General features: G+C 49.5%; 1 protein-coding gene across 1 annotated transcript in view; it reads right to left on the bottom strand.

Annotated features, from left to right (window-relative positions):
- LOC146181146 (uncharacterized) overlaps nucleotides 1-12,531 on the bottom strand; it is a 63,422-nt gene that overhangs the window by 25,161 nt on the left and 25,730 nt on the right. Inside the window, exon 6 of the mRNA XM_084575716.1 lies at nucleotides 2,549-2,764. Within this exon, the coding sequence (XP_084431842.1) occupies nucleotides 2,549-2,764 (216 nt within the window). The remainder of the gene's footprint in view (nucleotides 1-2,548; nucleotides 2,765-12,531) is intronic.

Below are 12,531 nucleotides of genomic sequence, written 5' to 3'. Positions count from 1 at the left end.
AGCAAAACTGCTGGAAAGAATGGTTATAATTGCGCCACCAGAGAACATGAGGCACGAGGCTACTTACGGCTAGGCAACATGGCAGGCCTCCGTAATTCTTTGAGACAATCGACATGACCAGGTTCGCGTTCCCGATGATGAAGTTTATATGAGACTGCTTCAGATGTTTTTTATTGCAATAGAGCTCTGTGTTTCATAACACAGTAGGGCCCTTGAGACTAGGCAGAAATTTAAACGATGATCCTAGTGTATTCGGCCGAAGCCACAGCCCTACAAAGTGCCACAAAAGTACAGTGTCATATGATGCCTGTCGTGGCGGGATATTTTGTGACAGTGGGTTTAATTTGTAAGTGAGCAAGTAATTGGACAAATTTTCTGAGTGTTAGGTTGCATCATAAACAAGGGTATACTAGGATGCGTTCGTTAGTAAGGGGAATGTTTTCGCTTGAAGAAGGATGGCGCTTTAAATATAGGACAAAAACCAGCAGTGGACGGTGATACGATATCTTAAGAGTGAAATGCGGAAGGAAGAAAATACAGATAAGTGATCGCAAAAGAGGGGCATACACAGCATGTCCTCGAGGGAATGATTAAATCGCGCGTTGAGGCTGTGGCTGCCCATATGAGTTGGACCTGGCTTCGATCATTACATTGAACTTTTTTGGGCAAGGCTTTTACGGTATACGGCTTACGTGAATGTCCGGTTCGTAAAGGTGACGATGTAATCAGCCAAGCCAGATTTGCGCTGGCCGATTATGCAGTAGAGGCCAACCCTATCGGTAACCGCGACCATGTGGACTTTTGTGAGCATGGTTAGGTGCTATGACGCAGCGTTGAAGGTACCATGAGAACGCAATACAAGCTAGTGAAGGCTTTCCATCACGCTGGAAATTGCCGCGAAATATCTAAACAGCGACGGAATTTACGTCAAAGATGCGGAAAGCGAAGGAAAGTTTTGAGTAGACAGAAGAAATAAAGAGTATACCCCAAGAATATATTTGTTAAAGTCGAATTTTGGTTGGGTTTAGACATTTATTTACATTCAACACGAAAACAATTGTATCTGACATGCGGCAATACGGCATTTTAAGTCCCTTTCCCTTTCTCTTCGCACGCTGATAATCTGAAGCACTGAATTTTCATCCGTCAAGTTATGCATCGATGCTCCAGGGATTTCTTCTTGATGGGGATTGCCATACAGGTTTTCTCAGAGACGCAACTTAACCCAATGGCTTAACCTATGTTTGCTATTGCAGATAGCGCACCATTATTTGGACAATGTGCTTTAGAATACTGCAAGCAGATGCAATGACATATATAGACATACACTAAAAGTTTTGCTACGAGACCAACGTTCTGCGCTCTCTATAAACCCTATGATTAAGTCGAAAATGTGTTCCTTTATTTGCAAAGTCGTGTAGCATCGTTAACATGTTATGTACTTTGGGCTACTCAAGAGGGCTACTCAAGCATCATGGAAGTTCTGCTCGTGTTACCTTGTATGCGTGTGAGCCGTTTCCTCATGAGTGGCAGCTCAAGTGAGAGTGACAAGAGTATGGAGTACTTCCAGAAAATTGGCGGTATAACCCTTGATACGTCTAGATTATTTCGCTGCAGGAATTCATGACTGGTGGCCCACGTTCTGTCTGTCGGCACAAACAAAATAGAGATTATGAGGAAGCGTAGTTGTAAGCTGTCGCACAGGAAAGCGAGTAGTGGCACATGACAAAGGTAGTAACACATATAGTTCATCCTGGTGCACTTTCTCCTGTTCTGTCATCTGCACCTGACGCTAGCCGATCGCGCTCTCTGTCCTCTTCCATGGTTAACATTCTCGCCTGTCACTTCCGAAGGCGATCGCATATTCGGCAGTGGGTTTCTCTGCCATCGGCAGCAGCCCTTAAGGAAGGTTCCTCCCATAGCGACTCCATTATGGGATGTTTTAGCTTCTTAGTAACAAAAGTGGCATTTGAGGAGTGGGAAATGGCAGAAGTGGAGTAGGAGTACCGGATGAGCTAAGTATATGGCCATGTTTTACACAAGTGGCGGTATGTGGTGCTATAACAATGAATCAAGCAAACATGCCGTGAGTGGTGGCAGCGCCTGGCAATCCTCGAATCCTTGATATCGGGGCGTACGTGCTATAAGCTTTCCAAAAATAGCAATCGTACCTTCGCAATGTCGTTATTGGAATAGTCAATTGAAGAGACTGTTCATAATCAGCACTTATTCACCTGACATTATTTTGAAGTAACACCTAATACAACAATACACAAGTATTTCTGAAAACTCCTCTGACAGTAACCAGGCCACCTGTGGATGACCATCTGCCTTGGTAGACGGAAGCATGCCGAAAAATAGGAGCCGTAAATGTAGCCGTCAAAGGAACTCCTGCATTAAAGGAAAATTGAAGACAGGGAACAAGAGCCCTAGAGTACGTGTGCCTACCTTCTCTGTGCGGCTTTTGCTAGTGTTCACAAGAGCTGATATTGCCTCAGACGCTAAGACATTACTCTCTAGGAGAAGCCTGTATTGAGAAATCTCTTACCTTGCGGTGTTCCCCGGTGCTTATTAGAATTTCGTAGCCCACCCGACCAGCGAGGTCTCCGATGCCAAAAGCGACGAGTGCCAGGGTAGCCGACATACCCTGCTCCCGGTCCCCATCTAAGGCGTAGTCATATATGAGCGCGCTCGCCGTCACCGAAAGGGAGGTGAGCGCGCAGTGGACCGCCAGGATTTGGCCCACAGTCGTGTCCTGAGTGGACTGAGTTCACATGCGAGACAAAAAAGGGCACCCTTTAGGCTTTCTTCCGGCTACCCTTTCCATGAAGTGAAGACACAGCGAGCGTTGCACTACATCATTCCTGCATGCCTACATTACCCTACCCCACAAAAGTGTACAAGGTGCTCCTTTGTGCGAAATGGATAATAATAAAAGACGATTGAACGTCTCTATGTAGGAGCACACAACTTGATGTGAAATAAAGCGCTATTTTTAGTCAACCCCATACTGCTCACAGGTATTGAATTAACCTCAACGCGTCTTCGATAAAAATGAGTAAAGATCTGTAAAATAGTTGGGTTCTGTATGCAAGGGAAAGGAATAAAGTCAAAGTCTTTATAATCCGCACTTTACGTGAAGTGAATCCAGGTTAGAATTTGTCAGTCAGGGACCACGAAAAGCAATTATTCCAAGCTAAGCAGGACGAATAGAACTGCCGGGAACAATACCCCCGTTTGGTTTCTGCGTGGAAAACGGTTTAGTGGCGAGAAATTATTTCGCGTCTGCGGCAGGACGTTAATTGACCGATACGAGACCTTAATTCTGAGGAATTGAAAAGCTGCTGCTGGCTTAAATTATGCGGCCGGTCCCATGACGCATTTTCCGTCAAAGCAGAAAGGGACAAGTGCTGACCGCCCTCCCCCTCACTGTAACGCGTGCGTACGGTTGATGTGGGCTTCAGATATGCTAAAAGAATCATATGTAGCGATCTGGAGCAGCCGCAGACTGGCAGAACAAACTGCTGATCGCACTCAAGCGCGTATACATCGGAGAAGATGGAGAGAGCGTGTGGTCTTAGTTCGTGTTATATACCTACGTCTAAATGTAGATTTTGAGGGATCCTCAAAAACCTACGAGAAGCAATGGCTTTCAAAAATATTTAGTTCAACACCTCATTAGAACGAAAAACTTCCACTTCAAACTCATCGCTCGTGAAACGGCGCTAAGAGCACAGAATGAGAGGCGAATGATTCGACGATAGCTTTTGAATCCAGCTTTTCCCCCTAATATTATTATTAGTCAGTTTTCGTAATCAGTCTCTTCGAGTTCTCATCTAGTCTTGCTACGCTGTTATTCTCGTGTTTCGGTGGCAGTTGACGGCGGAAGAGCGTTAGATGCGAAAGAGCATGAGTGCTGTATCCTTCCGCAGTTCCACGCATGCTCATGTTGTGGCTCCAATGTGCTTTGCTTTACCGTGGTTTTCGTACACACGAAAGGTATGTTTTCGGTCCAAAAGATACAGTTGAATTACCACTATATTCATCAATTAGCCTGTCTTTGCATGTTTTCGTTAGTATTCCCTGAATGAGAAAACAAAATTTAGGAAATAAGCCAAATACGAGACTCGGTAAAGCGAGATTTATTAGCAACTCATTCAGTGTTTTGTGATAGAGTGCGGCCAGCCTCATGAGAGACACATCTATATGCGCAATCGGACCCTACTGTAAAATCTATCATAATCTATCGTTAGGTGGTACTCTATTCTATCCCAATCTTTAACTACCAATCTCTGGAAAGGATTGAGCCCCAGTTCTCCCTTTTCCTTGCTCTTCCCTTCTTTCCCAGTTAGTAATTGCCGTGCAAGCTCGCCTCGAGAGACGCGTGGGTGGCGAGGGCGCGTGCCTCTTCTGAAACGTATTTCGCCGCAGCAACTTTCGGGAGACAAGCTCCCCATTCAAGGGTGTAATGCGAACCTGCTCTAGGTTTGTGGCTCTCGCTCCAGGTGAACGTTCAAGTGCATGCTCTTTGACACTCGTAAAACACTATACTCTCCTGATGTGTGCCTCTATTTTCATCACAATTCATAGCATATGCGTTAAGCCACCAAATTATGCCAAATATAACCCTGTATAGAGGTAAAGGCCCGCTTTGACCAACATGTCCAAACCACCCTGCGGGACCTAGGTTTGTAATTCTGACTCGAAATCCAAGCGTCCTAGGTTCGGTTCTCATGTCACATTAGCGGATTTACCAGCTCCAAAGTCGTGCATTAATCGATGCCATCTACGTGCCTGAAACCCGCGTGACCTGCCTACTATTACTCGTCAGAGATATGCTCGGTTGTGTTAGTTCAGTAATCTGAGTACAACACCCACGCCAGATAATCACTAAACGGGAAGATTAGCTCCCGCGCCGAATTTCTGCGCATAAGTTGTTAGAAACTAATTACTATGAATTCGAGCTCTTTCCTCTCGTCGTACACTTTTCTCATTATGATTCCGCGTTTACCTCTCCAGCCGTATCCCCCTCCTCTGCCTTTCGTTCTCAGGCTTCTTTGAAGTGAATTGATGCGCTCTTTTACGATTATCTTCTCATTTCACTAAGTCACTGTCTTCTTCGTGTAGCAACACCATAAGGTTGCACAATATTGCTCCTTCATAATAACTTCATCTACGGTAGCCACGCTCTCGGCGCTTCCTGTGGCAGATACATTGCGGTTGCTCATTCCCCACGCTCTCGCCGTGCAGTCTAAGGCACTAAGTCAACCGCAGCCTCTCAAGCGACTTCCCCTCCTACGGGAGGGGATCTCCATCGCTATGCTCTGCCGCCAGCTGGGAATGAGAAGTGGCGATTTGCTATGTGACTCTGCACCATGGCTGTAAGGTGGTTGGCTACGACGACACCGACAACGCCAACGATGACTACGCGCAACACAAAAAATGGAGCCTATAAGCCGCACTCTAAAAAACAAATGCCCACAATTACGTTACTTGCTAATGCGAAATTTCAGCGCAGCTCATCACCTGTTTCACCTTTTCGATAGTTTGAGGCTACGATTTCGAGCAAGACACGTATGCACAATTACAGACAACTTTAATAATTTTTCACACGTATTTTATCAAGAAACACTCCACTAACAGTTCTTGACTGTCATGAAAGAAGCTTTGTGGTCGGAGAAATGAAGAGAGCAATTGAGGTTTTGGAAGGTTGCGGGAGGCAGCTCGTGGACTCATAGGAACGTTGCGCGACGAACAGATAGCAGCGACTGATTGTGCCGCTGACGCCGCTAGCGAGTGAAGCGAGTGAGATCGGGATGCACGCACCGTGATCCGCTGATAGCGAGCCGTCGCTTCGGCAACCGGAGAGCCCCCTCGCCGCCACGCAGGAAAAGAGGGAAGCCCCTCTTCTCATGACAGCCAAGTACTGTTAGTGGAGTGTTTCTTGATAAAATACGTGTGAAAAATTAAGAAAGTTGTCTCTAATTGTACATACGTGTCTTGCTCGAAATCGTGGCCTCAAACTATCGAAAAGGTGAAACAGCTGATGAGCTGCGCTGAAATTTCGCATTAGCAAGTAACGGAATTGTGGGAATTTTGTTTTTAGAGTGCGGCTTATAGGCGCCACGAAGTTTGTCCCCGCCGGGGTGGTGCAGTGGTAATACGCCCGACTATTGTGCCGGAGTACCCGGGTTCGAACCCGACCTCGGCGGCTGCGTTTCGATGGAGGCGAAACGAAGAGGCGTCCGTGTGCTGTGCAATGTCAGCGCACGTTGAAGATCCCCAGGTGGCAGAAATTACTCCATAGCCTTCTACTATGGCTCCTCTTTCTCCCTTTCCACTTTCACTCCCACCTTCCTTCCTTCCCTTACGGCGCGGTTGAGGTGTCCACAGAAAACAAGGGACAGTTACCGCGCCTTTCCCTTCCTATAAATCAATCAATCAGTTCACGCAGTCACGTTGTCTTGACTCGCTAGCGGCGGCAGCGGCATGAGTCAGTCGCTGCTAGCGCTGCCCGGCGACCCCCACCCTTCCTTTCCTCGTATTCTCAAGTTGCTGCGCGCGCTCCTGCCCACATCGTTCGCCGCTGAGTGTACCCCCTCTCTTCCTGCGAGGCTTCGGTTGCCGAAGTGCCGAAGCGGAAAGAGAGAAAGAGGAGCCGCAGTGGAGGGCTACGGAGTAATTTCGACCACCTGGGGATTTGACATCGCACAGCGCACGGACGCCTCTTCGTTCGATGGAGGCGAAACGAAGAGGCGCCCGAGAGCTGTGCGATGTCAGCGCACGGTAAAGATCCCCAGTTGGTCGAAGATACTCCGTAGCCCTCCACTACGGCTCCTCTTTCACTCTTTCCACTTTCACTCGAACCTTCCTCCGTTCTCTTACGGCGTAGTTAAGGTGTCCACAGGAAATAAGTGAGACAGTTATTACGCCTTTCCCTTCCTATAAATAGACAATCTCGAATTGGTGGTTGTCTATTTATTGGTGGGGATTGCGGTTGTAGAGCGGACGCTGTGCGGACGTGTTCCGCATGAGCTCCCGCCTTGAGACCGATTTTCGGCGGAACGCGCTGTGCCTTGGACTTGCTTTTTGTGGACTCGTCTGCAGGCAGTTGCCCTGTACCTGTGGACACCATATTTTGGCAAGTGTTCCCCCCTTTTAGGGGTTTTTTCACGATTTGTACTCGACCACGGCGCGGCAAATCAGGCCTAATCATTAGGCCGAGCCGACGCCTGCGGCACCGGGCTCCGGGGCTGTGACTTGTGGTTGTGGGCCTTTGCGAGGCTGAATACAATGGAGTACTCCGTTGAGGGAGAATCTATATCGCCCGAAGAGTTCGAGGCGGGAGAATGGACCTGGGTTTTGAAGGCGCAAGATCGATTCAAGAAGTCTGTGTACGGGGATCACTCCGAGAGTAGGCCTACCGAGAAACAGGCGGGCAGCGACGGGCGCCAGACGCACGGAGCAGCCCAAGTCAAGCGGGGGAAAGCGCCGGTGTGGAAGAAACGGGCACCGTTTCTGAAGATGCCAGCCAAGGATTTCAAGGTTGTGTGCCGGCCCAAGAATTGGGACTTGAGTATAGTGACGCCGAGGGAGCTCGGATGTGCCTTGAGAGCGGCAGCAGAGCTGACGAACGCGACTGCGGTGGAAGAAGACCTGGTGCGGGTCAATGAGACAAACAACACGATGACGGTGAGCACGCCGTGTATGAATCGTAGTGGGGCATATGCGAATGTAAAGACGCTCAAGCTGGGCGGTCGTGACCTTGAGGTTTCGGCGTACGTGGCGGCGCCGGAGAACTCTGTGCGCGGAGTAATTTACAATGCGTACAACGGATGCCCATTGGCAGAAGTTCGCGCAGGATTCTTGAAGAAGAACGAAGACATGGACATTTTGGATGCCAGACCTTTGGGCAAGTCAAAGGCGATTCAGATCACTTTCGGCGGGAAGCGCGTTCCCCGGCAAGTTATTTATTGGAACTGTCTGTACGCTGTGATCCCGTATAGAGAGTTAGTCGAGACCAGCTATAACTGCAGACGAGTGGGACATCGGGCGGACGTTTGCTATCGTCCGAAGACTAATTTGTGTCGCCGTTGCGGGAAGGAACATCCTGCACCACCGGACGGAGAGTCGCTGACCTGCACGCCGGACTGCATCGTGTGCCATGGGGCGCACAGCACGGGAAGCCGCAACTGCAAGTTTCGTCTAGCCCGTCAGCAGCCGACGGGTCTGCAGCACAGCAACGAGGACAAGAGCCAAACTGGCAAGGAAGAGCGGCGTTCGCACCACAGCAACAAGGACAAGAGCCAAACTGGCAAGGAAGAGCGGCGTTCGAGGCCCAGGAAGCGGTCATCTAGCGGTGCGAGAGGCGATAGCAAGAGAAGGGACCGGTCAGCTTCCTTCCCGTCACTGCCCGGACCCGAGCCTGGCAAAGGAGGAGGGCAAGGTTCCGGTCATGGAAGAAGTCCCAGTGCCACAAGGAAAAAGGTGAGCTGGCCAAACACGGGCTCCCAAAATGAGACTGCTCGAGAGAAGGAGCTACAAAGGCAGGTGTTGCAGCAAGCCGAAACTATCAAAAAGATGGAAGCTAGGATGGCAGAGATGGAACGCGCGCTTAAAACCGGCAGAGTAGAAAGGGTACAGACGCCGCTGGCCCAGGCCCCACAAAAAGCGGCGCAGGCGAACGCTTCTAGCGTGGACGCCCCACAGAAAGCGGCGCAGGCGAACGCTTCTAGCGTGGACGATAACTGTACAGCTATGGAAGTGGAGAATCGGGGGACGGTCAAAAGGCCGCCGCCGGCAGATGAGGGAGCTCATGCGAAGAGAATAGCAGAAACTTCGGCGGCGGACACGCCGCAGCCAGTAGTTAAAGTCACTAGTCTTAGGAGGGACATGCTTACCCTTGCAGAGAGAGTAGGAAAACTGGAAGAAAGACAGGATAGGTTGGAAGGTCGGGTCGACAAGATCGAAGCCAGACTAGGCAAGATTGAGGAGCGTCTTGACGCCTTCACCAATGACTTAAGGGGTTTCCAGACCCAAGTAATGGGTATGTTTAAACACCTAAATGCTATGCTAGAGGCTAGATTGCCTCCCGTAGTCGGCCAGGAGCCGATGTTAGTGAACCTAGTGCCTCACCATGGCCCCTCGCCAGCAAATTGAGGTTTGGCAGTGGAACTGCAGGGGCTTCTGTCGCAAGCGGGGGAACCTGCAGTTGCACATACAAAATCTAGATAGTAAGCCGGACATTATAGCTTTGCAGGAGGCTAGCGGCTCGGTTAAATTACCGGGATTTAAGACATTTACACCACCAGAAATTGATCGAGGGGGCGTATCGAGCGTCTTTACGGCCATGCTAGTCCATCGTAACACCACAGTGATTCAGCATACTATAGATAGCAGCAGGGAGGACTACGTCCTGCTGGAGATTTTACCCAAAAGAAAAGGCGATAAGAGTCTCTTTGCTCTTAATGTATACTCTTCTCCAAAAGATAAGGGGGTGGGCTTGCCAGACCTCCTGATAAAGACGCAACGGCTAGCGGCTAGGTCTCAACTCATCGTGGTGGGGGATTTCAATGCGCCTCATCCGGAGTGGGGCTACATCCGAGCCAGCCCGAAGGGAAATAAACTTTGGCAGGTTGCCCAGGACCTGCGATGGACGATCTTGAACAACCCGCTAGATCATACAAGGATAGGCAACAGCGTGAGCATAGACACCTCTCCAGACCTCACATTTGTGAATGGTATCAGGGATGCAAAGTGGGTAAACACGGGACAGCCACTGGGAAGTGATCACTATATCCTTTCCACGATATTTAGTGCTGCTAAGCACAAAGACAACGTGAAAGGAACTCGAGTGACGGACTGGGACCGATTTCGGGAAGTCAGGAATGATACAGTGACCGGGGAAATCGAGGACTTAGGAGCCTGGGTTGAGGCACTCAAGCAGGCCGTGAAGAGTACCACAAAAGAGGTTCCAGCGGAGGAGGAGGGCTCTACGGCTGATTCCAGATTGTTACACATGTGGGAAGCACATGCGAGTCTCCTTCGGAGGTGGAAGAAACAAAGGCATAATGGTGTGCTCCGTAGAAAGATGGCCAAGTTAGAACGAGAAATCGAAACGTACACATTGGAGTTGCAGTGCAAACAGTGGGGGCAGATTTGTGACCGGATGAATGGGCAATTCGGATGCAAAAAAACATGGCAGTTGTTGAGGCACCTTTTAGACCCGACGGCAACCAAATCTGCGCAGAAGGGGCAAATGGCTAGGTTAGTGCATCGGTATCAAGGCACGACTGGGGAGTTTATACATGAACTCCGAAGACGTTACATAAACGCAGAGGCGGCCGGTTGCTTGCCGGATTACTCGGGAGAGGAAAACCTTGAATTAGATGCAGACTTTACGGTGGCGGAGGTGGAGTTTGCAATGGGTCAGCTTCGTACCACGTCAGCAGCGGGTCCGGACGGGGTTACTAATAAGATGCTGAGGAACCTGGATTTCAAGTCAGTAGGGGCACTCACGAATTTGATGAATAAATTTTGGGTGGCCGGGGAGATTCCGCCAGAGTGGAAGCATGCTAGGATTACATTTATTCCTAAAGCAGGGAAGAAGCTCTGCATTGAGAATCTGCGTCCCATCTCGCTAACGTCGTGTTTAGCCAAATTGATGGAGCATGTGGTCCTGAACAGGCTTCAGGGTTATGTAGAGGACAAGGAGTTGATACCTGAAACAATGATTGGTTTCAGGGCTAATTTATCAACGCAGGACGTCATGATACAACTAAAAAAAGACGTTGTTGATCCTGGGTACGGCACGGGCACCAAGGCTATCTTGGGGCTCGACCTAACTAAGGCCTTTGACAATGTTACCCATAAGGCAATATTGAGGAACTTATCGGACATAAGACCGGGGGATAGAACCTTCCGGTACATCAGATCGTTTCTGGAGGGTAGGACTGCGGAGATTATAGTCGGAAAAATGAAATCGGATCCCTTCCCATTGGGGGGCAGAGGGACACCGCAAGGGTCGGTATTATCGCCGTTCCTATTTAATCTCGCATTGATCAAGATACCACCCAGGCTGCAAGGGATATCGGGACTTAAACATACATTTTATGCGGATGACATTACTCTTTGGGTAACAAGATGCAGTGACGCACATTTGCAAGAAACTCTACAGCACGCGGTGGATATTGTTGAGGAGCTAGCAGGGGAAGCAGGACTCTCATGCTCTCAGCCCAAGTCCGAGCTTTTTGTGCTGAGGGACAAGCCAAGAGGGATACATGCGAGACACTATGTGCTGCCACCGCCTTTAGAGGTCAAAGTGGGGGGCGTACCGGTCGCTGAGGTTCAAACGATCAGGATCCTGGGTATGTATCTGCAGACTAACAGGAAAAATAGCGAGTCCTTGAAAAGGCTTAAAAATACGGTCAATGCTACCGTGAGGTTAATCAGGAGAATCGCTAATCGTAAGAGAGGTGTTAAGGAAAAGGACTTGTGTAAGCTGGTGCAGGCGTTTGTGCTCAGTAGAATAGTGTATGCGACGCCTTATTTGAAGTTGGACGCGACGGAAAAAGGCAAGGTGGAGGCTATGATTAGGCAGGCATATAAAGCGGCCCTTGGGTTGCCTCACAATGCGTCTACCGAAAGGCTGCTGGGATTAGGGGTGCACAACACCCTAGAAGAACTACGGGAGGCGCACTTGGTGATGCAGCTCGGTAGGCTTTCAAAAACAAAAGCAGGAAGGGACATATTGGAAAGGATCGGCATTGGAGTTGATGCTCCAGCTGGTGACACTAAAATTCAGATTAGGCGGGAAATGCACAAGGGCTTGTACATAAAACCTTTGCCCAAGAACATGCATCCAATACATCACGAGGACCGCAGGAAGGCAAGAGCCAAAGCTTTACATGTTAAGTACGGGAAGTACAACGGGGCAGTCTATGTAGATGTCGCCGAGTATAGGGACAAGGACGCATTTGCAATTGCGGTGGTGGACGGGCGGGGACGCTTGATCGCCTCCGGATCAGTCAAAACCCGCTCCCCAGAAACTGCAGAGGAAGCGGCGATAGCACTAGCTATTACTAGTAGTAATGCTGACTTGATCTTCAGCGATTCCAAAACAGCCATCCGAAATTTGGCGAGGGGCAGAATATCTGTCACAGCGGCGCGATTGCTGAATCGGGCCACGGGGCGAGGGACTACGGAGGCGGAAATTGTCTGGGTACCAGCACACTCTGGGAATCCTGGGAACGAGACGGCTCACATGAATGCTCGAGGTTTCGTCAGCCGAGTAGGTGAGCCGGACGTTCCGGGAAGGTCCACGAGAGATGGGCTGGTATCCTTTCATGACATTACTAATCATTTCAAACTTGAGCGGAGGATTTACCCACCCCCGGACAAGCAATTGGTGAAGGCGCAGGAATGCGTCTGGCGACGATTGCAGACTAGATGTTTCTTCAACCCATACGTGTTGAGCAAAATCTACCCGGACATTCAGCCGGAGTGCAAATGGTGTCAGGAATTGGCAACCTA

Source organism: Amblyomma maculatum, chromosome 8 (assembly GCF_055883805.1).
Source record: "Amblyomma maculatum isolate TAMU_Amacu chromosome 8, ASM5588380v1, whole genome shotgun sequence".
Classification (NCBI taxonomy): Eukaryota; Metazoa; Arthropoda; class Arachnida; order Ixodida; family Ixodidae; genus Amblyomma; species Amblyomma maculatum.
This window is presented reverse-complemented; position numbering and strand designations above follow the sequence as displayed.